The 26,180-nt window shown below is 39.9% G+C and overlaps 1 protein-coding gene and 1 long non-coding RNA gene across 3 annotated transcripts in view; both read left to right on the top strand.

Moving 5' to 3' along the window:
• Positions 1–26,180, top strand: part of LOC110048073 (uncharacterized) — a 249,869-nt gene that overhangs the window by 104,646 nt on the left and 119,043 nt on the right. The gene's annotated exons all lie outside the window — the stretch shown is intronic.
• On the top strand, positions 18,117–19,287 carry LOC149101337 (uncharacterized). The gene is made up of 2 exons (XM_089276399.1): positions 18,117–18,524; positions 19,162–19,287. Exons 1-2 carry the CDS (start codon positions 18,156–18,158, stop codon positions 19,285–19,287), a joined length of 495 nt encoding a protein of 164 aa, XP_089132525.1. The 5' UTR covers positions 18,117–18,155.

The following is a 26,180-nucleotide window of genomic DNA, read 5'->3' as shown; positions in this document are numbered from 1 at the left end:
ATAGAAGGCAGGATACAACTTTATTACAAACTTTCCTTCTGCTTTAAAAAAACGTTTGGCGACAAAAAGCATTTGTAGCTACTGAAAAGAAGTATTTAACACTGTTATTTTCGAATGCAACTTTCACTGGCACTCATCTTCATCTCCGCTGTCGTCGAGTTCTTCGTCGCCGCTTGTGCTGCTATGGGAGTCTCTTTCACCAATGCTGCAAGACGCAGCAATGCTTTACGTCAGAGTGTACTCTTCAGGGTACATGAAGGTGTAAACATAATCTCTGACTTCCCGCTCAAGGTTGGTGGTGATTCTGCTTCTTGCAGCATTGGTGAAGTAATTCCCTTCCAAGAGCTGTGCGATGTATGGCCCATCTCTTCTAAATATCGACGTGGCAACATCCTCAACTTTAAGACACTCTTCCGGGACGGCCGTTTTAGGAGGGTACACAAGGCATTGTGGAAGATCATTTCCTAGCGGGTTTCCAACACAGATTCCATAAACTCGTTGGACGTTGTTTTCAGTCCGCTTCCTCTTTTCTTCATTTGACTTTCTGCGGTTTTCTTTTTTCCTTCTCCTTTTGTTGATGTGCTGTTTGAGTATGCCCTTGAATATGCTGTTATAATTGCTCTTCTTATTTTCTAGTGCTTCCATGTCCTACGTGATCTTCGTCAACTTAGCTTCTGTACATTTGATCTGTTTTACATTAAAACTGTGGGCAAATTCTTCGTCCTGCTTTAAAGCAAGCCCATTGGACTGAAAGAGTGTGGAATCGTGTTCTTTTACATCTTTCAATATGACATTCAACTTTTCCACCATTGCTCTGTGCTCTTTGATGGAGAAGTTCAGTTTTCTTCCATCACTGGGCTTCAACTGGTACCCTTGCATGGAAAACTCACTCGCCCTTTCTGAACAGCCATCCGCACCTAGAAAAATTGCTTCTTTTGCTTGTAAGATGTTAAACTGCCTGGATCGTTCTGCTGTAAACCTTTTCTTAAACGACTCGTCGCTTTCGCCATTATTGCGCATTTTGGAATGAGCCTCTTTCATGATGTTCATGTAGTAATGCGCTCTTTCCCCGATTGGATTAACAATATAAAGAAGAAAGAGCATGGAAGTGGCAGGCTGGTTTTATCTGATCCAGAGAGCGTTGCTCTATTTGCAGATAAGTTTATTGTCAAATCGAAGTTTGTGGTGGATTATCTTCAGCATCTTGAAGTGCTGGAATTTAAAAGGAAAAAGAGAGCAGAAGAAAAGGCAAAGTTAAGTAGGGAGGAGGATTATCCTTGGACTGAGTTGTGCGAAGATCTAACCAAGCTTAAAAAGCTACGTGTTCCAGAACTAAACAAGTACTCAAACCACCACGGGCTGAAGCAGCATTTGAAAAGCAGCAAGAGTGAGAAAGTAAAGGCAATTGTAAGACATTCATGCTTGCAGCAGAAGAGTCCTCTCAGAGCTGGCCAACCAACACTGAGAAATGCCAGGACATTGACACAAAATGACAACAGGGCAAGTGCTGACAGCAGTGAAACGGATGAAAGTGACAATGATGAGTATGACAGTGATGCCATTGACTCTGGGGAAGAAGATGACTCAAGTGACGTCATTCTTGCATTCATCAATTCAGATGAGGAAGATGCCAATGAGAAGCCAAATGCCACACGCTCAGGGCGAGCCATAACTAGGAGATCCGAAATTGACTTCTCTTTCTTTTGATTTGTTTTTTAAACAACAGCTCTCTTTCGTATAGAGATTGTAAATATTGTCTTCATAGTGAGCACAATAACGTGAAGTAGGGGGATAATAGAGAAATATTAAAAAAGTTGAAATCTAAATATTGTTTGTTCAATTTTTTTTTGGGGGGGGGGGGGTCATCCCAAAAAATGACCGCTATAAGGGGGGACCATGTGAAAAAATTGGTAAGCTGAGGGGGGGTCATGCGATTTTAAAATGGTGCTTCCCAAATCCCACCAGCACCCCCTCCCTCATAAAAAATGAACGGTCCCTTAGGGGAAAAAAAATCACAAGCTAATATTGACCGAAGTTAAGTGCCAAAAACATTTTTATTTCAGTGTCCTTTATTAATATTCATGGTATCTTTCTGCGATAAATGTGTTGACTCGGGAGAAGCAGCTTTGAAAGACAGACCAGTTCAGCTTGTCAAAGAACCCGCAATAACTGCATAACGGCCAAATGGACAAACAAAAATATTGTCACTGGGTGAATAAGAACTGAAATGGTACGTCATTGAACGTCATTATCTTTGTATTAACGCAGATTAATAACGTTTTAAATCCACGTTATTGCCGCGCTACAAGTTCGATCCTTTTTGCCTGAAGCGGTACTTAAGGTGTCGACAGGTTATCGCCCATTAAAAGCTCAAAAGTTTCACTAAAACTGTTGTTCAAAAGGTATAAACCCCGACTTCCCGGCGACACTATCAAACCAGCCCCCGAAACAAAGCGGCAATATAAAAATGTTACCTTCAAACTGTTGGAAACTTTTGTGAAAGGCGACTCAGGTCCGTTAGACTATGAGTATTCGGTTTTTGTTCCTGAAATCCTCCGCGCGCGGAACTCAGTTGATTTTATGCAAATTAGGGAAAGAAACGAGGTGGGAGCGGCTTCGCCGCTTGGTGCTCGATCGCTCTAGGAAACGAAAGGAAAACGCTAGGAAAAGAAAGAGACTGCTCGCAGTCTACCGATCCGTGGGTGTGTTAAGACAAACATTTGGCAAAGTGGAGGACCAAGTCTAAACAAACAAGAAGATCTGTTAGATCTTATAACCGCGCTTTTAAAATTTAACTGTTTTCTTAGTACTACAGTCGCAACGCAGTGCATATTCCACAGCAATCTTTGATGATTCATTGATTACTGTAGACATCACAGCACTTGATCAACATAAACTCTATTATCGCACCATCAGTCGTAGCCGTTGTGACATCTCCGATGACGTAATAGTCTTAATCTGGAAGTTTCTTCGGGATATGTATGGGCATGAAGATACGAACACTATTACAAACCGCTTTCTTTCTTTAAAGTCACGATTAAATTTAATTGTTTTTTTCCCTTGAGTTAAGGGTTAGCAAAGAAGTCACACGAGTCACATAATTCAAGAATTGCGTTATCTACGGCTATCTTTAGTACGGTGGTTATTTCCCTATCAATGACGTAATCTTTGCACGTTCTGACACGTTCTTTGCTTGGCTTCCAAACATTTAATTTTCTTTCCGATCTATGAACTCGCTGCGATGAAACAGTCAAAGGATTTACTTCATTTACCTAAAATCGCAAGAAATACTCGCAAAATTACAAATAAATTAATCACCGTCGCTTCTGCCGAAATAAACTTGCAGAGTAAACACGATCTTATTTGTCACGTAGCGAAAGTGAAAGCTGCAACGTCAGTGCATTCCATGGCTGACGTAATACCTTTTTTCAGCGTATTTATTATTCCCTTTAAATCCAACGCTTTGATAAAGCGAAAAGAAAATATATTTTACCTACAAAAAAGAAAACAATATCCGTAAAATTGTTCGTGTGTTTATGTTTTAACAGCTTCTGGCGGAAAAACATCACACGTTGCGTGACTCAAAGTTTGGCCGAACGGAGGTCTGCGTCTGGTCACCGACAAAAAAAATACAAACAAGAAGATCTGTTAGATCTTATAACCGCGCTTTTAAAATTTAACTGTTCGCTTAGCACTACCGTCAGAACGCAGTGCACATTCCAAAGCAGTCATTGATGATTCTTTTCTTACTGTAGACATCACATCACTTGATCAACACAAACTGTATTATTGCACCATCAGTGGTAGCCGTTGACAAATCTCCGATGACTTAATGGTCTTAATCTAGAACTTTCTTCGGGATATGTATGGGCATGAACGATATCAACGACACAATAATAACACTATTAACAACAGCTTTCTTTCTTAAAAGTCATGATTAAATTTAATTGGTGTTTTCCACGAGTAAAGGGCTAGCAAAGTAGTCACACAAGTCATAAAAAAACCCTATCCCGACCGATGTATCGATTTTGGTCACTCCAGTGACCACAGATTGAAAACGTGACAGAAAATTGGCGTTACTTTTGATTCTCACCAAATTTGTCGTATCCCTCCCTCGGGAGAATTTTGTTAAGTTAGCTAATTTAGTATGCAAGCCACCGTAATGGCGGTCGCCGCCGGCGAAATGTTTATTTGCTCAAAATTGGGGCAAAATCTTTCGGAGATGGAAATCAGGACATTTGTAAGGATACAGAAAGTAATTTGGGACCGGTTGCTGGCTTCTAAGGCTGAATTTATCCAGAAGTAAGCTGTATTTTCGTTTTCGTGTCGAAAGCCACGCGATGAATTAATATTATCGGCTTGTTCTGCTGTCTTGTTCTGTTTTTTCTCTTTGTCATTTTTGTAGCCCGCCGAGGCCAGTCTTTCGTCTAAATCAGTTGAAAAAGGTTCGAAAAAGATGTTCCCATTCAAGTTTAAACTCTCAGGCGATAATTGTGTAGTTTTTTGGCCGAAACGTCGGCTTTGTTATGTTCGTGTTTTTCGGTTGCTATGGGCGACCGTTGCTTCCTTTGTTAGGACAAGTCTGGGAAGTGAGGTCACAAAAAAATTCGAATTAATTCTGGTTTTGTTCGATTTCGCTGAAATTTTAACACGATAAAGCTGGATTGTTAACGAATAGATTTACCGCCTGCCGATGTGTGGTAGCTATTAACGCTGAAGTGTTATATCGCTTCGAAGTCAGGGTTTTGAAGAGATTTTTTTGCAACATGTGGGTTCGGCGTGATTTTGTAATCTGTGGTTTCGGTTGACCCCGAAGGAAAAAATATCCGGAAAAGGTCATTTCATCGACGATTCAAACAAATATAAATATGTATATGTTCCGAGCTAAATTTCTGGTGAAAAAATATAATTTTTGACGAGCGCTGGGTTTTTAATTTATTCCCGCGAAAGATGAGATTTATTGTTTCAACAGCTTTTGGCGAGTAAACATCACAGGTTGCGTGACTCAAAATTTGGCCGAGTGGAAGCTTGGGTCTGCTCGCACCGAAGTCGAAAAAAACAAGAAGATCTGTTAGATCTTATAACCGCGCTTTTAAAATTTAACTGTTCGCTTAGCACTACCGTCGGAACGCAGTGCACATTCCAAAGCAGTCATTGATGATTCTTTTCTTACTGTAGACATCACATCACTTGATCAACACAAACTGTATTATTGCACCATCAGTGGTAGCCTTTGACAAATCTCCGATGACTTAATGGTCTTAATCTAGAACTTTCTTCGGGATATGTATGGGCATTAACGATATCAACGACACAATAATAACACTATTAACAACAGCTTTCTTTCTTAAAAGTCATGATTAAATTTAATTGGTGTTTTCCACGAGTAAAGGGCTAGCAAAGTAGTCACACAAGTCATAAAAAAACCCTATCCCGACCGATGTATCGATTTTGGTCACTCCAGTGACCACAGATTGAAAACGTGACAGAAAATTGGCGTTACTTTTGATTCTCACCAAATTTGTCGTATCCGCCCCCCTCGGGAGAATTTTGTCAAGTTAGCTAATTTAGTATGCAAGCCACCGTAATGGCGGTCGCCGCCGGCGAAATGTTTATTTGCTCAAAATTGGGGCAAAATCTTTCGGAGATGGAAATCAGGACATTTGTAAGGATACAGAAAGTAATTTGGGACCGGTTGCTGGCTTCTAAGGCTGAATTTATCCAGAAGTAAGCTGTATTTTCGTTTTCGTGTCGAAAGCCATGCGATGAAATATTATCGGCTTGTTCTGCTGTCTTGTTCTGTTTTTTCTCTTTGTCGTTTTTGTAGCCCGCCGAGGCCAGTCTTTCGTCTAAATCAGTTGAAAAAGGTTCGAAAAAGATGTTCCCATTCAAGTTTAAACTCTCAGGCGATAATTGTGGAGTTTTTTGGCCGAAACGTCGGCTTTGTTATGTTCGTGTCTTTCGGTTGCTATGGGCGACCGTTGCTTCCTTTGTTAGGACAAGTCTGGGGAGTGAGGTCACAAAAAAATTCTAATTAATTCTGGTTTTGTTCGATTTCGCTGAAATTTTAACACGATAAAGCTGGATTGTTAAGGAATAGATTTACCGCCTGCCGATGTGTGGTAGCTATTAACGCTGAAGTGTTACATCGCTTCGAAGTCAGGGTTTTGAAGAGATTTTTTTGCAACATGTGGGTTCGGCGTGATTTTGTAATCTGAGGTTTCGGTTGACCCCGAAGGAAAAAATATCCGGAAAAGGTCATTTCATCGACGATTCAAACAAATATAAATATGTATATGTTCCGAGCTAAATTTCTGGTGAAAAAATATAATTTTTGACGAGCGCTGGGTTTTTAATTTATTCCCGCGAAAGATGAGATTTATTGTTTCAACAGCTTTTGGCGAGTAAACATCACAGGCTGCGTGACTCCAAATTTGGCCGAGTGGAAGCTTGGGTCTGCTCGCACCGAAGTCGAAAAAAAAAAAACCACGGGTAAACCATGAACCGCGCTCGGCCCATGGCCGCGCGGTTAAAAAAACCACGGGTAAACCATGAACCGCGCTCGGCCCATGGCCGCGCGGTTAAAAAAAAAAATAAACCACGGGTAAACCTAGAACCGCGCTCGGCCCATGGCCGCGCGGTTAATAAGCTGACTGATAAGCTGACCTCTTTATACTGATCTTGTATACATTGTATATGTAGAAAGCCAATAAGCCTTATCACGGTTTTCGATGCCATCTTGACGGGTAGGCAAAGCGGTCAGAAATTACAGTGTTTGTATGGAAATCCGATGGCAAAGAACTTTTTCAAAAATTGAATTTCACACAATTTGGGAATCGCAACTTTGCAGTGTATATGGTTGGTGTTGTCAGGTATTAATCTGTTACTTAGACGATCTCGTAGCCGACCTTGTACTGGAATAATAGATTTTAAAATGATTAACATTGTGTTGGCGTATGTTACGGATTGGCTTGCGTTGAGTACACTGCCTTGATAAAAATTACTTCTTCTGGTTTTTCCCTCAGTCAAAACAGTCGCTAAAACCAAGAGAAAAAACACAAAAGTTCCAAAGGCAGGAAAAACACTTTGTACGAAGTTGCAAGCCACGGAACCAGTATCGCGCCTAAGTCGCCAAAAACGGGAGACAGTCGCAAATTGTGCTGTGATTTGAGCCTCAAGACATCTTGTCAATTTCAGTTATGTTAGCTTATGTTGTATACATATAAGGTTAAAAAAAAAAAAAAACCTGAGTTTAAAACGCAATTAGCGGGAAGATACTAATAAACTGAACATTCAAAACAATTTCCTGATTAGATTCAGCGTATAAAAGGAAGCTCATAATGAACGATGGTTTGTGTTTTGCGGTCATGTTTGCTGATCTGTTATTGAGATGATCTCGTTGCAGTCGACGTTGCACTGGGATAGTAGATTTTAAAATGATAAACCATGATTCAATTATAAGCCTGGTGGTTTCTTGAGGTCACCTCGCCAAACATTGAAATATTTATAAATTACAAGAGATCGATTATCAAAGTAATCTCTTGTAAATAATTAATATATTGGGTAAAAAGGCAAATAAACAGAATCTTGAATCTTGATACAGCTCCCATGAATTTATCGTCAAGGGTTAAACGGGTTATCACCCATCTGTGGCTTAAAAACTCACTATAAAGTTTAGTTATGTCCTCCCCAAACAAAAAGGATTATTTTAATGTCACGAGCATTGACCTGGCATGATTTAGCTACAACGCTTAGCTTTGAAATATGAGGAATCTTGGTAAAAGACTTAGGAAAGGCTATCTTTAAAACGACGAACGGGAAATCGCGGAATGGAAAGGGAGAACGGGGAACGGGGAACGGGGAATCTTTAAAATGGGGAATCTTTAAAAGCAGGAATCTTTAAAACGGGATATCTTTAAAAGCGGGAATCTTTAAAATGGGGAATCTTTAAGAGCGGGAATCTTTAAAATGGGGAATCTTTAAAATGGGGAATCTTTAAAATGGGGAATTTTTAAAAGCGGGAATCTTTAAAATGGGGAATCTTTTTTAAGCGGGAATCTTTGAAAGCGGGTGATTTCTTGTCAACCACTGTTTCGACTTTCTGTCCTTGTTCCTGGTTTTTGTGATAAAAACGGCTCCAAACGACCCTTCCCCTATCACATCTTGTTCGTCGAGATCATTCCACTTAAACTGTGGAAGACCTTCAAAGCGACCGATTCTTTCTTCTTTAAAGTGAATGCAATGGGCACTTTGAAATTGTCTTCGCATGACTGCATGGCGTAGAAAGAGGTGTCATTATAAGCACACAATGACGGATTATACGCGAAATTCGCCACCACATCGTTCGGGCATCGAGCATCGAATTACTTTATTGCTGGTTTTCAGTGTCACGCCGTTCAAAATAAATCAAAATCAAAATCAAAACAGTTCAAATGATAAAGTCCAGAATCTTGAAGAGAAAGAAGGTAAATATGCAAAGACTTTCGCCAAGATTCAGGTCACAGCAATGTTTCTTACGCAAGATATGCGGAGAACTTTTTTACCCAAATTTATAGAGATTGTGATGGAGACGCCATGCTGGCGCCCATCCGGATGGCGGCCGGAACTCAGGAACTCAAAAACATTTTACAAATAATACTTTTCTAATACATGAACTGTTCAGATAGCCAAATTCCCCGAAATAAGTCACTCTTTTAACCACTGAACATGACAGCTTTCTTGCCCGTCATGTAAATGCCGCGTCACGCAAAAGCTTAGAAATTCAAGCGTAGTCTATTACAAAACGAACCCACTTGGAGCGAAAATATGTATGAATATTAGTTTTCAGCTGCTCTTACACATCATGAAAATAAAATCTCAGGATGATTAATAGTTTTGTAGTTTGAATTTTAGCGACGTCATGTGAATACCAGATCGTTAAGTCGTAAGTCCTTCCATTAGCACATGATAAGGCTGCGACGAATATCCATCGCTGCGAAACTCAATTTAAAAACGTCACAGTCCGGAGCTAAGATAAATCCGGGCGGTTCGATTCTTTGGTCGGTCTAGCGGATCTCAAAGAGTGAGAATCGAGATTTGAACCGCTCCACTATCCCGCTAAACCGATGTGCTTTAATAGCGTGCAATATAATTACAATGAATAAATTCCACAACTGCCTCTGTACCTGTTGAGCTGATACATGTGACAGAATAAATAGCTTTCGGTTGGAAACTGAGAGATTCTCGTTCACTTTTCGGTAAAGATTAACGCTATTAAATATTCCCCATTTTAAAGATTCCCGCTGTTAAAGATTCCCCATTTTAAAGATTCCCGATTTTAAAGATTCCTCGTTTTAAAGATTCCCGCTTTTAAAGATTCCCGATTTTAAAGATTCCCGCTTTTAAAGATTCCCCGTTTTAAAGATTCCCGCTTTTAAAGATTCCCCATTATAAAGATTCCCGCTGTTAAAGATTTCCCATTTTAACGATTCCCGATTTTAAAGATTTCCCCATTTTAAAGATTCCCGATTTTAAAGATTCCCGCTTTTAAAGATTCCCCATTTTAAAGATTCCCGCTTTTAAAGATTCCCCGTTTTAAAGATTCCCGCTTTTAAAGATTCCCCGTTTTAAAGATTCCCCATTTTAAAGATTCCCGCTTTTAAAGATTCCCCAGTTTAAAGATTCCCGCTTTTAAAGATTCCCCATTTTAAAGATTCCCGCTTTTAAAGATTCCCTATTTTAAAGATTCCCCGTTCTCCGTTCCCCGTTCCCCATTCCTTTTCCCCGATTTCCCGTTCCTCGTTTTAAAGATAGCCCTTAGGAAACGACATTCTGGTATAAACAGTCCACTAGAAGGAGATAATTAAATCTGGTTTAGATTAATTCAATGTAAACCAAGCGGTCCTGAAAGCCGGTAAACACTGTACAGTCAAGAGACTGAGTACGACCTGGTAGTCTCTTGGTATAGTGGAATGTCGAATTATCGAATCCTCGATTTTTCGAACCTCGAACCAAAGGTTTTTTCCCTCCTGTCAGTCGAACACTGTAATTTTCTCCCCGCTTCCTCGAACTGCCTGAGTTTTCAAACTGCTCTTTGCCTCCCTTGGAGATTTGATTCACTTTACTTGCATAAGATAAGCTGGCTCTTGAGCTAACAGAAAAAAAGGCAAATTATTTCTGCTCAATAGCACCCTTTCAAGGAGACGCAACAAAAGCGCCACTAGTTGTTAATTTGCAGCCTTTTGGAAAGCAAACTTATTACTGAATGCTATAAACACGTACTTAATGCTGGGCAAAGTTGATAGAGCAGTTTCTGAGGGTAAATGTTTCGTTCCCAACACTGATAAACACACACCGCGCTACAAGGATGAATGCGCAGAGGGCACGCAGGTCACTTACATGGCAATTATCTGAAATAAGATGGAATCAAATCGAATTTGAAGTGAAAGACGGATCAAGCCTTTTTAAAATTAAGACTACCTTGGAGTGTCCCAACTGACAGGTGGTGATTAAATAAGACGTTTGGATGTTTATAATTGGTTTAGTAGGAAGCTTTGTTGAGTTGTACCCCGGAAGTATAAAGCAAACGTGTGACACCAAAACAATAGGATTGACGATATAAGATTATTGACTTGACACTTTGTGGGATCATCGTGATTGCTAACGCTCGGGTGTTTACACAGCTTGTCCTATTTTATTTGCATTAGTGATTCGCCGCCTTTGATATTCATTGGTTTGTGGTTGACATACATACAGCTTGAGCTAGCATCTAGCAGTTGGCGTTTGACTGGTCAACGTTGAACACGATACGACTCTAAGGTAAGCTTGGAAATTCCAACCGAGAGGTATTAGCCGGTCAGTTAAGTTGTTATTCCTTTTTAAATATGTCTAGCACAGTAAATCCTTTAGTGATCGCTAAGAACTGTGTCAGTTGATTAGGCTGTGAAAAACAAATAGCTTTAAATTTGTCAAACAATACTTACAATATAATGTTGCCATGAGAGTAATGAGAAAGTTAAATGTCTTGGTTCAACAGCGGTAATATTTTCTCAACTATATCATGTTTAGTAAAATTACCGCAACGGCCAGCTTTCGGTTTCAGTTTTTGGAAACTTCGTTATGAATCATTACAAAGCGGGGATTACTTCAAGTTTACGCAAATATTTGTGATATGTATACCTATACGTTTAGAGATGTTTAATAATCACGCCCTAGTCTTTGAACAGTCTCACCTTGGGGTCACGCGCGCGGGCGGCGAAGAGCGAAACGGTGACTGGAAGCGGGTACGAGTCCGCGTAGACCTGCTCCCCAAACGTGAGCTTGTTTTCAGGCTAAATTATCGAGAAGGCGACTTAATTTCGATTTCATTTCGGTAATGTTTCCGGGAAGTTTATTTTATAAAGAGGATAGTGAAGGCCTTCCTTATCATCTTGCTCCAATTTGGATCGTTGCAGTGTGGTTATAAATAAACCAAATAATATAGGTCATGTATGCTCTGTTTACACGTAGAGAGCTCAAACAATGTAAACACGGCGTTGATGCATCCTAAGTAAAGGTAATCACGCACATCGGAATGCTTTTAGATGTGCCGTGAAAAAAAGTGCCCTGAGGCAACTGTCCGGCTAATTAATCTCATAGCAGGCTTTCTAAAAGATGCTTGCTGTTTAATTTTGGGCCACCCTCCAGTCACAAAAGATTAATGAATGATCTTAACAAGGTGCTAATAGGTTAAAACTGTAACTTGAAGTTTATCATCAGCTTAGCTGAGAATTAACTCTTTGCGTTTAATTTGGGTTTGTTTGCACGGCAACTAATCATTTTGAAATAGGGCGCGTACAATATCACTCCTTCGCTCGCCGACTGCTAAGATATATCGACGCCTGTAGATGACAAGATGCCAAAATAAACAATTATCCTTCACTGCTTAATTATCCATGTCATCCAAGGTTTATGACATGGATAATGATTATGATAAAAGCACTCACAGACAGTGGACAAATTGACTCCAAATTGAATCCATGAACTGCCACTCGAGGAGATATGAATTGCTTAGAAGATTCATCTTTCATTATCTAGAGCCCTCATAAGGATCACCACAAAGTTTGTTGCGGAAAGCTTATATTAATTTTTAACCAGCGTGACCACATTGGTAAGTTTGGTTCGAAAAATCGGATAGTTCGACAAAACAGGGATAAATTTAAATTACAGTTCATTTTGAAACAGCATTTATAGATGATGTCAGATGCTCGGTTTCATGATTCAGTTTGCACTGGAGAAGAGCAAAATATTCTTTAGGAACTTAAGGTATTATTTATTGGCTTCCTTAATGCCTGGTTCAAATCGGAGGCTGGAACGGTAGAAGTCAGTATAAATGGAAATGTTTGTTTTCGTCATTCGAAACACAGAAGTGGACTGCTCGCGTTTTTATGCAAATGTGTATTCACTGGGTGAATAACAACTGAAATAATACGTGATTGAACGTCACTATCTTTGTAGATTAATAACGTTTTAAATCCACTTTATTGCCGCGTTACAAGCTCGATCGATCTTGTTAAGAAGACAGTTCCGAAGTGGCCTGACGCGCGAATAGCGCGCACGCGCACGGACACATTTTGAATTTAAGTTACGCGTACGTTAGTTGCGCTTACGAATTTAAGTTGCGTGGACGTTTATCGGCAGAGTTTTAGACAGTTTCCAGTGAGCAGTTGTTGTGCCTTTTAGAGAGTTTTATGCCGTTTAGAGTTTACCGTTTTACCGATTTTGAAGTGTTTTGGTCGAGTACCGTTTCCGTTTACCGCTCACGAACAGATCTTATTTGTCTGAAGCGGTACTTAACGGGTGTCTAAAGATTATCGCCCATTAAAAGCTAAAAAGTATCACTATTTTATCTTGAGTCATTCGTAAACATGAGACATCGAGAGCTCCGCAAGGCGTCGCACTAGTTTGCTGGAGAGATAGGTAGACGACAATAGAAACAAATCGTTTGGGATAAGTGGCCACAAATGTGACGAGTTTAATTGAAACTAAGGTTACAAACAAAGATTAAAATCTCTTCAGGAAAGGTGGGGTTAAAACTTTCGCCACCACTAAAAACGAAAGTAAAATACTACATAAGATATGTTGACAGTCTGCAGGTCGGTGACCGGGGAGGTGGAGGGAAAAAGAACAAATTCGTCTGAACGCTAAAAAGCAGAAAAGTTTTTCTTGCGATGATGGCAATAGTAGAAAGGGGCCGCATGTACGAGATAATCAACCTTTTGTACTTAACTTTGACACGCGCCCATTTTTCATTGGACAGGAGACTTCCATTGTTACCAGATTAGAGCACAACCCGCAAACTGATAAGAAATAAAAAGTGCCTCGCTATAAAATAACATTATGCTTTCGGTTATTGGCATAATGTTTATTTATTGTTCAAGAAATTATAAACTCCGACTTACTGGCGACACTATCAAACCGGCCTCCGAAACAAAACGGCAATAAGAATGTTACCTTAAAACTGTCGGAAACTTTTGTGACAGGCGACTCAGGTCCGCGGAAATGTTGCGCAAACATCTGGCAAAGTGGAGGACTTTTTGTCTTCGTCAGTCGACGGAATCAGTATTCTTTGCTCTGTCAAGAAGGGTTGTGGCCACTGAGCGCTTGTGTTGCAAAGGGTGGTGAGAGTTGAAATGGAGACACTTGTCGGTATGGGTTGCTTTTCAGTAAACACTGGTTTTAATTGATCCATCAGTATTTCTAGTTGTCTTCATGTCGAGGAATGCGATGGATCTATCACTCCCTTCTTCGACTGCGAATTTGATGTGCTGGTTGATTGAGTTAAGATATGAGTGAAATTCAGTAAGATGCTCACGGGCGAGGCAAACATGGCTATCGTCGACATATCTGTACGAAAACAAAAAGTCCGAAGTACAACACGTGGTGGACGCACTCAAAACCAATGGTTACAAGGACCAATTCTTAAAAAGCTGCCAAAGAACCAAACCACCTAAAGCATTAAATCAGCCCCAAAATAATCAGCCACAAAGCCACAGAGGCTTTGTTACTCTGCCATATTTTCAAGGAATCTCTGAAAAAATTGCAAGAACCTTAGGACAATTCGACGTAAATGTTGCTCATAAACCCGTCAAGACGGTTGGTTTGATCCTGAAGAAACCGAAGGACAAATTCGATCAAGACCTGTCAACTGGTGTCGTGTATAAAATCAATTGTAAAAACTGTGAAAAACTTTACATCGGTCAAACATCCAGAGCACTGAGATCCAGAACAAAAGAACACAAAAGAGCCGTCTTCACATGTGACAAGAACTCTCTTTTGGCGCAACATTGTATGAAAAACAACCACGAATTTGATTTTAATAATGTCAAGGTCATAGACCGCTGTCCCTTGTGGTCGCGTAGATTGTTCTTGGAAGCGTGGCATTCCATTCGCGAACCGAACTCAATTAATGACCACGCACATATTCCAGACATTTACAAAATGCTAAATTAATCCCTAGCGAGTTCCTCACATTCTTATAAACATCTCATTTACATTTAGACGCCGTTAACATTCATTTCATCCCTGAAGAAGGTTATAGTTTTTTAGCCGAAACGTCTATTTTAAGATTTTTAAGTCAGTGACAACAACTTTTAAGATTTTATTACTATGCCTGACTACAACTACAGTATTTTTATACTTGAATAAAGTTGTATGCTAAAAACAACCTTTGATTGTCGCCCAGTACTAGCTGAAAGGAAAAGTGCTCCATTACACTGCAATCAGGGGCAGAAATTGTCCCCACGCCAACTAAATCAATATTTTCCTACATCGTAATTCAATATAAATGCTGTTTCGACAATTTTATTCTGTAAATAAATTGAGTATTCAGAACAGATATACTGTAAACTTCCGAAAGTAACGAGGGTCGTTACTTTCGGAATTAGCAGCCTTTGAACCTCGTTTAGTTTTCGAGGGGTCGTTACTTTCGGGGAGCAAAAAAAGTTCTATAAAACTGATACAACTGAGCTCTTTTAACGAAATTCGTAAAAACAGTTCATAAAACATGAGATACAATTCATCGTTCAATTGAATCTATGATGCTGCCAGATGGGTGGGCTCTTAATGTCTAGAGCGTGTTGTCAGTGGTTTGCAGGAAAGCAAGTCAGAAAGCGTTAACAGTTCCTTTGCTATGTCATGCAGTCTGCTGAAACAATATCTCAGTGCCTTCCTTTTAATATTCTCCTGTTGAAAAAGGTATAGTTCCCTATGATACGTTCCTGTTACTTGACGGGTGTTGTTTTCACACTGCGCAACATTAGCTGATAAAAAAATACTTGACATTTCACAACGCTTTGTGGGTGGCATAAACCGGATACCTTCCCTTGTTGGCATACTTTATTTCGCGGACTGGACTGGACTGAACTGAACTTTTGAAACGCGAACTGGTAAAACGCGGACTGGTAAAACGCGGACTAGTAAAACGCGGACTAGTAAAACGCGGACTAGTAAAACGCGGACTAGTAAGACGCAGACTAGTAAATCGCAGACTTGCAAAACGCGGACTAGTAAAACGCAGACTTGTAAAACGCGCACATGTAAAACGCGCACTTGTAAAACGAGGGCAAAGAAGTCTCAACCGACAAAATATGTATACTTTTCAATGAACGGAATCACTGATGGAAAAGAAGGTTGTCCTTGGAATGAAAGATCAGTTTCAGCCGGGAAAAGGTTTATGAACATAGAATTAAAGGCTTGTTAACTTATTTCAGTAATATGAGGGTATAAAAAGGACAGGAAAAAAGCTAGGAACTGCTACATCCGTACACTGATCCCAAAAAGGATAAAATTAGCCATTGCTACAACGGGTAAGTCATAAACTCACTGGGGTGGTCCTCTGGTTAACAGAAACTAGACGCTCTAAGAGCGTTTACCCGGGCTTCGTACCACAGTATCAAATCGTACTTTACGAAATCGCGTATTGGACACAGTAAAAACAAATTAAAGAATCAGGATATTTCAGCACAAGAGTTCCGCTTAGATATTTATTATTCAAGTTGCTTCGTTGAGTATCCTCCTAATCCAATCGCAAGTTGTGTATTTAAACCATTTTGGTTCAAGAATGAAAGGCAGCTGTTCTACGCATTTATGGAAAACTTGTTTGTAAAGAATTTTCCAAGTCTTTTTACAACTTATGGCGATGACATTTGCATGCTAGCAGAAATTGTACTGGTCGGGGCGATCCGAGTAAATTGTACAGCTGAGCATCTTTGTCGTGCTGCGATCTTAAACCCTTTTCAAGAGTCCTATCTCCTTTGGAGAGCGAATAGATAAACTCCTTCGCGAAAACAAGTCCCACTACAAGGCGCAAATTGCATTGCACTTAATTTGCATAAACTTTCAAGTTGTGTTTTTTGCGGATAACTTCCGAGAATTTGCGACCCTTAACGCAGTTTATGAACAAATATTTAAGCTACATATTTTTATTGAATCAAGGCAGCAATACTTTTAAAAAGGAACTCATTTATAAGGGGAGATGCGGCATTCTGTTTTGCTATTTATTTTGGTTTCATACTCGTCTAGTTCATGTCACGCAACATGATTTTCTTTGGCACTCAGACACAGTTTTCTAAAAGAATTGGCGATTGCTAAGACTGCTAAATATATTTGAACTACTAGTGAAATAAATTTGGCTTAACTATCGTCAACTCAGATTTTAATTAGGACTTGGCAAGAACGTTAACATTGGTTCGTCAATAATTCCGCACAATTCCCCGCACAATAGAAGTCTTAATTTTCCCACACGATTTGCCTCCAAAATCACACGTTATTTTTTTTTCTTGCACCCTACTAGAAAGCCAACTAACTTGGAGGTAAGAAATTTAATTCAAGTTACCGAAAGTCTTATCTTTACAAATTTGGAGATCGACATATATTGCGCGGTGTAAGAAACAAGTCGCATGTTTTTAATGAGCTACCAATCCAAAACGTTTCCGTATTAAGCTCTTTTTATCGCAGTATGACTTGTTTTACTGCAATGTTCTAAATAATAACAGCTGTAGCCACATGCAGGAGGGGGTTGAATAGGGGTATGCAAATCCGCCGATCCGTGCCTTTTTTCGCCAAATCCGTCGATCCGCCAATATTTTTGTTCAAATCCGACACCACTACCGCATCCGGAAACAGAAGTGTAAAAGTTCAAAGGCAAACTGGTAAATGTGAATGCCATTGTTAATTTCGCACAAATGGTAAAGAGGGCAACATGCTTGATGACTATAACACAGTACAATTCCAATGACAGTCTCACTCTTGAATTTTAATGAGCTTCGTTTGAAAAAAGAAATAATTTGAAATAACTCATTAGCATACCGACCAGGGATGAAGAGAGATCTATGATCCAAATTTCCTATAAGAACATCCAGACAGGCACAATCCGGAATCCGCGCCAAAATTCACAGCTGATCCACGATCCACTGCGTTTTCAAAATCCGCGAATCCGCTCGATTTACCGCAAAAATCCACAATACGTGCGCTTTTTAAGGCCATATCCGTCGATCCGAAAACCTATTCACCCCCCTCATGCAGTCACTGACTGCCCATTATTTGTCAGTGTTTTCTTAGTTTGAACTCATACCGCCATCGGCTCAGTTGGTATGTCACGAGACCGTCTCGAGCTTGACCTTTGCTTACCTGGCTGGCTTTCACTGAAGCTATATAATTCGTGGACCGACCCTTTCCGAAAACGAGTATAAGGCGCGATTCTCACCAAAACCTTCTTCGCAAAACACTGCGTTCTGTCACGAAGAGCGAGCAATGTCGCGTTTCTCGTGCCCCAGTTTCCATGGTCTGTGCATGAAACTCATGGGACCATGAACCCCCTTTTGGCGACCAAAACGCTTGCATTTTATGACTTGGGCTCTCCTACGGAAGCCCGAGTAAAAACTGGACCAGCTGAATTGTGATTCTTTGGTTCGATTTCCTGTCGGGCAATGCTGCCGTGTCCAGGGGTTCAGCTAATATTTGCGCTGTCCGACGGGTACTCGGCTCTAAATTCAACCACAAACTTATAGTCTTTATATGAGAAGACCTGAATGTCTAACAAAGACCTAAATGTCGACAAAGTTCATTTTAGTTTTATTTTCCTTTCAGTACATGCACTGCAGAGTTGAAAGGCACCTGCTGACTGGATACGAGAGGCCATGATCATTATTTTGATTAGAACATCCATGCTGGACCGTGGTGTTATGGAAATTATAATTATGGTAATTATAACAGGAATGGATATTCATCCACGTGAGGATTACGATAATGCCGATGACGACCAAGACCACGACGACGACGGCGACGACGGCGACGACGACGGCGGCGACGACGACGACGACGACGACGACGACGATGATGACGATGATGATGACGATGATGATGACGATGATGATGACGATGATGATGATGATGATGACGTAGACGAAGAAAGACTTTGTAAGTACCAGTTTCACGTCCAGAATGGCGATTATTTTTGTATTCACTATGTTGTCTGTCATCATGTAAGCGGTCGCAAACTTCCCAAAGTAACGACCCTCCTTACTTTCGGAGTAGTAACCTTTCGGGCTTGTTACTTTTGGGACGTTGTTACGTTGCAATAAACAATATTGTGTGTACGTTTGGGAACTATCGGACGTCTGATGGTAGCCCTGTCCAAACGGAAAATGTTTGACGATCAAACACAATCAACTGATCAATTTTCGGTGACCATACAATTCCCGTTTGGACACCTTCTTTGGTCGTGTTTGAACTTGTTTGATAACATTTGAGGGACGACAAACATTTGGTCAAACATTGTGACACATTTTGTTCCTTTGGACGGTGATCAAACATATTTGATATCGTTTGGCCATTCAATATAACTTCAACATCAGTTTGGTCACAAAACAATGTTTGATCGCGTTTAGTTTCCAAACATTTCCCGTTCGGACAGGACTTAAAGCTAGCGTATTTGCCCTCGAGACGTCGCTTAAATTTCTGGGGGACCAACTACCAGGCGATAGTTCCTCGACAACAGAAACAGTAGAAAAACGGATTTATTTTTCTTTTTTAAAATCAGAGGAAGTCATAGAGGTCTAGATCTAATGTTCAGTTAACGCCTACAGTTTTTCCTTTTGCTAAACTAAAACTGTCATTCACTGTGATCTTGTTATCTTTGAACAGTATTGGTGGAAGGAACTCCAGATAAGTTGTGAGATGGACTCATTCCTCCCGGGAGATTTGACAAATTGTGAAAAAGGAACAAAAGTGATTATAATCTACGGCAAAATTACAACAACAAAGTTATAAGTAAACATAACGAATGGAAGCTTTGTTTTAGAAACATTTTAATAAGCTGCGTGCATTCAAAATCTGCGACTGAACAATTCATTTCTTAATATTTTGATTATTTAAAGGATTTTGCATGTAACTTATTCAAAAAGCTCCATATGTTGAATTGAAGAACTATTTTTTCCGTCTAAGAACAGTGACGTTAAAACTTATAAAGTATTATTTCATTTTGTACGTGGCTATGCGACTGAAATTAAAATGAAAATATTGAATATTTTGATTAGAAAAGGATCTAATTCGTAACTTATATTGCCCGGATAGGATGTTTATATACTTGGAAGAGCATTTATGCCATTGACACTAAATTAATATATGTACGTGGTTAATTTAAAAGATGTGAAGAATTTAGTAAGGTTTGTAAGCTAATAACTGAAGGTTGGAAAACCTAAGAAAATATTGTGAATGAAATGAGTCATCCATAGCTTGTACATTGGATATGGTTCGTAAACTTTTAGTAAGAGAATATTGGAAAAAAATTATTCATCCATAGCATGTAAGTTTGACCAGGAGCCATAATCGGGGACGACTATGGCTCCTGATTTGATATATATATTTTTTTAATCTGAAGACAGACGAGTTTTTACACCAGGATAAATTGTAAAGTTTGTAAAGTTCAGTTACACAGTGTTTTAGCCTTCACCCGTTTTACAATGTATATCTTAGAGAAACAGAATATTTTTAGTTTATGTTTATAAAGATATACAAATAAAAATTGCAATTATATTTCCGTCAGTTTGTGTGCATGTACCTTGTTGTACGACACCGCCGGTTCGGACCCGTCGCGATCCATTCGACACCAAGAAATTTTCGAACCTCATCCCGCAAAGTTTGGTTGAATGTATCGCGCCATAGGTTACTTAATTCCCGTATCATGTTTTAGCAGGAGCCATAATCGGGGACGGAGTCCGTAAGCGCGCGCTATTTCTGGTATTGGGGCTGTCCCTACCCAGGGATATGGGACAATTTTTCTATTTTTAGAACAAATTGCGCCATCGCCTGCGGCACACGCGCGTTTATGCTGCGAGGATTTTTGCGGATGTAGCGCGGGGAAATGGCGTCCGAAATTCCCGAAATGATACATTGATACTTTTGGCCCACAACTCAATATGTTCATGTCTGTTGGAATTTTACTTCAGTATTTTCGTCGTCTGAAGCTGCTCCAGTTTGAGTGTGTCGAATTTAGCTATGTGCCGCTTTATGATATCACTGACCAAGTTGTGTTCAGCTGCTTCTTTTAGTTTTGTTTTACAAGAGCTCTTAGCTCCTGTAAGTTTCACATATGTTGAAGATTAACAGCTTTTCCAAAGCACAGCGAAAAAATAGTTGGATATATGTAGATATAGCAGCGTTTCAGAACTTCAAAGTTTCCCTCCTCTTGCCACACGCTTGCGAGGATTTCGCCAGAGTCTATCTCGACCGAACAGTGAAAAAAAAAAATAATAATTGCAAGTTTGAGTTTCGCCTGAATTGTAAGCAACGCTTGATATTTTATCAAGGCCCAATAAGTGACAATAAAGTTTATGTCTGTAGATGCTGCTCAGTTTTGTTTGTGTAAAAATCCAATAAATTGTCTGTTGTCGATGAATAAGAGCGCCCGCCGATGCGTGTTTTGTACAGTCAGTAAAACATGACAAATTGGACTTCCCTACTTTCGTGTGAAAACGTACATCGAACTAATATAATATCTCTAGTTTTTAAATACGTTTAAGGTTGATAAATGTTTGAGAACATATCAAAGGCTTAGCTGACAATATGTGAATACAGCAGAAATAATCAGCAAAATTACAATGACGCTTTCTTTAATCAACTCGAATAACGATTTTGATTTTTTTTGGTTGAGTTATCAAAACTCCTTGTTTGTTTTATTTTCGCCGTGTAAAATTTCACTATGTTAAAGAAACACACATGATATTAGTAGCCTTTTGGCGTTGGTGAAAATTGCTGCAGCATCTCGGCACAAAAGACCACGAAATAAATCTTTGTCAAGGTTTGTTGACAATTGAAAACACCGACTCGGACTTGAAAGAGCACGCGCTGCACCATGCAAATGAGTTACTGATTGCACGCGTCAGACTTTCCTTTCAAAAACTTTTGCAAACTCGCCAAATAAACAGAAACCATAAGAAACTGTCTAAAACAGGGTTTGGTTATGATTAAGCATTTTTTGGGAAACTCACAAATTAACTCGATACCAGAGTAAAGAGTTCTCTTACATAACTTTTCTTCACAGAACAGACGCAAGAACTTTCGCGTACAACTAGCGCGAGCAGATATTATTCATTTACAGCGCGGAAAAAAACTCACCTTTTCATTAGCTCAGAGCATAAAACTACATATAAGAGTCCTGGTTCTTATTCCCTGCCTTGTTCCCTGCCATCGCTGTGAAAAAATCTGCATGAGAATCTCGCATCTCTCACGACTGCTCACCATTTGATCACTCAACGTGACAACATCCACGCGAGAGCCCCCGACACGTGCGCGGATATATGACGTCAGGATGACGCAATTTGTTCTAAAAATAGAAAAATTGTCCCATATCATAGGTGCGCGCGGATCCCAAGACTTACGGTCTCCGTCCCCGATTATGGCTCCTGATTGTACCAAAGACTGGCTTTAAACTAATGAAACTTCACGAACGATCAGATATTGTTCATTAACCGAATTACTGAAAAAAAGTGCTTGATCTTTCGCAGAAATCGTCTTCTTCCAAAGATTTTTTTGCTTGATAATGCTTGGGGCCACTAAACTGAAAATTGAAACACGACTTATCAATACAAATGGCTTGTCTCCGTGTACTATTAAAAGAGTATTTTGTAAAGTGTCTTGACGACGTCGGTCTCGCATTGTTGCTCCTGGCTTGCGATTGGCCCCGTCCACACCGCGCCGGAGAAAAAACGGGATATTTTCCATCCGCACTACGCCGGAAAAATAATTTGAAAATGCAATAATCAGCGGTCATTTTGGATTTGTGTTTGAGGAAAACGCGGGCAGGGAAATCATATGATTATAGCGTCCACATCGTTTTCGAAAAACACCGTTCTTAGTGTTTTTAGTCCACACTAAACAGCAAGCCAGCGTTTTCAAATCTCTCGGGTGTAGTGGGGACAGGCCTTTGTGTGAGTTTTAATTACCTTCTTTAACATCTAGTCCCGTAGTGTTAGTAGGCCTAGAGGAGAGAAACTGAGTATATTGCAATGCAAACTCCCTAAAATAATTAGATCGGATTACCATGTGACAACGTGGGTAAGCTATATTTCGGCCACCATGCACATAACAAAGATTTCTATTACTTTTCGCTTGTCGATTTCACTGAAGGACAATATCTTCTCGAGTTAGTTTCAAGTCCCTGGAACTCGGAAATATGGTCCAGGCTCTTGGAATGTGAAATCAAATCTAAGAAGGGCGAACTCAAAGTTTACGCAGGCCGGACTCTGTTTCTTTGCAGTGTCTGAGTAAGCTATATTTCGGCCAGCATGCACATAACCAAGCTTGCGATTATTTTTCCCCTGTCGATTTTGATGAAGGAGAAGGCTTTCGGGAGTTACTTTCAACTCCCTGGAACTCGGAAATATGGTGCAAGCTCTTGGAAATCAAGTCTAACTAGGTCAACATTGCCAAAATCCATTTGCGATAAAACAACGGCGAAAAAGCGTTGATCTTTCCCCAAAACCATGTTTTTGGGCGTCGAAACAACTTTTCGCCATACATTTCCTTCTAGCGACTTTCAATGTTTGCCTCCTGACGATCCCAGAGTTCTTTTCGCAAACACGGGTATCCGATTACTGGCAACTCATTCGTTTGGATCGTTGCAGGGTGCCGCCAATAAATAAACCAAATACTTGTGCTTGTGTTACGCCTGAGTGGTACAGTCGAACCTTCCGTAAACGACCACCCAAAACATGAAGCCTAGGTGGTTGGTCACTAACGAGAGCTTAGATCAAATTGGGTCAAAATTTTGCCTTATTAGCATAGGGTAACTATGTCAGTGCCCATCTGATCTAAACCCATATAATAACTTTTAGTGGCTAAAGAGATCTTTTTTGAAATCAATGACCTACGGGTAATTCAGACATTTTCCTTTGTGCACAGAAGCCATTTTGAAACAGCACCTATAAGGTTCAGTTTCATGATTCAATTAGCATTGAACTGAGTGCAAAATTTTCTTTAGGACCTTTTGTTATCATTTATTGCCTTCTCTAATACTGATAGTGTAGAACGCGAGAAGTCAGTGATGTACGTTACGGGAAGTGTTAGTTTTCTCCATTCGAATCACACAAGCGCGGCTCGTGCCTTTTTTAAAGCAAAAGACGTTTGACCCACTATAGCGCCTGCATAGGCGCTTAAACGAAAATTTGAAGGGAAGTTTCTAAAGAGTTTTGAAAGACAGAAATATTGAGCGTTTTGGAGAACCCGTACAAGCCAACTGGACGAACAAAATTTTGTCACTGAATGCTTAGGAATAAATGCTAAGAGATTGAAGGGCGTTTCACTGTATTATCGCAGGTCAGATAACGTTTTGAAATCCACTTCCTTGAAAGCAGCCTCTGCTGGCGGAAAAAAAGAAAACCGTGGATGGTCCTATGGAAATTATTAATTGTATTTTCGATCTCTCCAATCAGCTTTCATTGCGTTCATAGCAAAATCAATACACACCAAGCGTTAGACTGTTTGCTACAGATGTCATGACTGAAGCAAATGGCTGATCAAAATACAACAACTGTACAACGGCGCAGTCGATTACATACCGCAAACGTTTGTGTAAGGCTTCAGTCACCACGGAAGTGTTGCGGTTAATGTTCAACAAAGAGAAAGGCCAAATCTGAACAATGACATCCTGATCTTTCAGTCAAAAATTGTGTGCATTGTACGAACTGGCGACACACCGTAAATGTTATAAAAAATCTAATTGTTTTGCATTTTACGTAAGCGAGCGGCCTGACATCCCGATACAGATAACTCGATATACAGTGTATACGGCCATTTGATATCCTAATTACTCGGGATGATTCTGTCCCCTTTTGCCCGGTCAAAACCCTTCTTAATTTTAAAGTACTGCAAGTTTCGAAGTAATAGACCTGCCCCTCTTTCTTATAATTCTGATCAGACACCTACTACTGTGTATCAATTTACTACCCAGCTTGTCCTATTTCATTTGCAATAGTGATTCGACTTTGGAAGTCATTTGTTTGAGGTTGAGAACGAGATCCTTTCAAAATCAATGACTAATGCTACGAGTAATTCAGACAGTCTTCTTTGTGCATAGAAGCTATTTCGAAAAAGCACTTATAGATTATTAGCGGGCATGGGGAGTCAGTTAGGCTGGAGAAGAGCAAAATTGTCCTTGAGACCTTTATTAATTATTGGCTGAGAGCGTGCAACACGAGAAGTCAGTAATGGAAATGTTTGTTTTCGTCATTCGAATCACACAACTGGATTACTTATGTGTTTATGCCAACGTACGATGTTTTAGCCTGGGTACGTGTGGAAGCGTAAAAGTTGGGCGCGTGTAGGAGCAAAAGAACATGAAGTGCATCCATACAGGGACCTTTACGGTCATGGCTTGTCAAGCACATTGCCTCAAAAGATCACCGGCGAATGTGATAATTTTCTGTTTATGAATGGAAGCAGTTGCCTGGTTTTCTAAAAGACCATAAAATAATAACGTACCAACGTGTTACAGCCTAGACGAGAGGGCATTAAGTTTCTGTTTGCCCGCTTGAAGAACATTAGCCCATTAGCTTGTGTAATTTTAATCATTGCATGAGACATGGGTTCATTCGTCAATATACCGCGATAGGAGGTTCGAGGGAAAAACATCACAGGCTAATATCGACCGAACTGAAGTTTTTTTTCTTTTTTTTTTTTTTAATTCAGTGCCATTTATTTATATTCTTGGTATCTTGTTGACTCGGGAGAAGACTTGAATGTCATGTAAAAGCTCTATGCACGCTCGTCGTATCTTTTGACGCTAAGCACATTTACCCTCGGCCGAAAAGGAGGAACCGGAATTTTGAATACCAACACTTTTTTTATTTCGCTGGTGGAAGTTTTGATTTGACGACTGTGTTTCTTCATCTCAGGGTCATTGCCAGACCTAACGCATTTTTGCATCCAGGTTAAGCCGCAAATCATCTTTCAATTGAGACAAAATTCGTCGTTATGCTTATAATTCTTGGGCGTATTGTGTCAACATTTGGATAACTTTTCCGCCAATTTAAATTATTTTCTGACTTCCTGAGAAACCAAAGCTGGCAGACTTTTGATGTGTCTTAGTAAAGTGGAACCCCGTTGGTCACCAACCATGCCAATATTTGGCGGTATTAACGGGGTAGGGTCAAATTTCGTGACTGGTCCAAATTAAGTAACATATTTACAGCAGAAGCTAACAGATATATTACAATTGCAATTCTAAATAACTGTTCTTTAATAAGCATTCCGAATGCAGATATAATTTTTAAAAATTGAAACTTCAATCACTACATACAATATTAACAATGGAAAGATGAACATACATGATAACTGGTTAGAGTGGCCGTACAAACGGGGTATATAATTATAAAGGATTATACAGGTTGGGATTCCAGAATGTTGCCATTGGCCGTATTAACGAAGTGACCGCATTAACAGGGTTTTCTTATGAGAAAATGTTTGGTCATTTCGTCGGGACACAAAAAAGTGGTTGTAATAACGAGGTGACCGTAAGGCTGGGTTCCACTGTGGAGCAAAAATTTGAATGGGAGTTCCAAAACACTTTTGAAAGACCGACAAGTCCAGGTTGTTAAAGAGCCGGCAATAAACACAAAGGTCACCTGGACAAACAAAAATATTGTCACTGGGTGATTAAGAATAAA

The sequence above is a fragment of the Orbicella faveolata genome, unplaced genomic scaffold (genome assembly GCF_042242905.1).
Source record: "Orbicella faveolata isolate gen_17 unplaced genomic scaffold, um_ofav_v1 contig_4, whole genome shotgun sequence".
NCBI lineage: Eukaryota > Metazoa > Cnidaria > Anthozoa > Scleractinia > Merulinidae > Orbicella > Orbicella faveolata.
The sequence above is the reverse complement of the archived record's forward strand: the minus strand, read 5'-3'. Positions and strand labels throughout refer to the sequence as shown.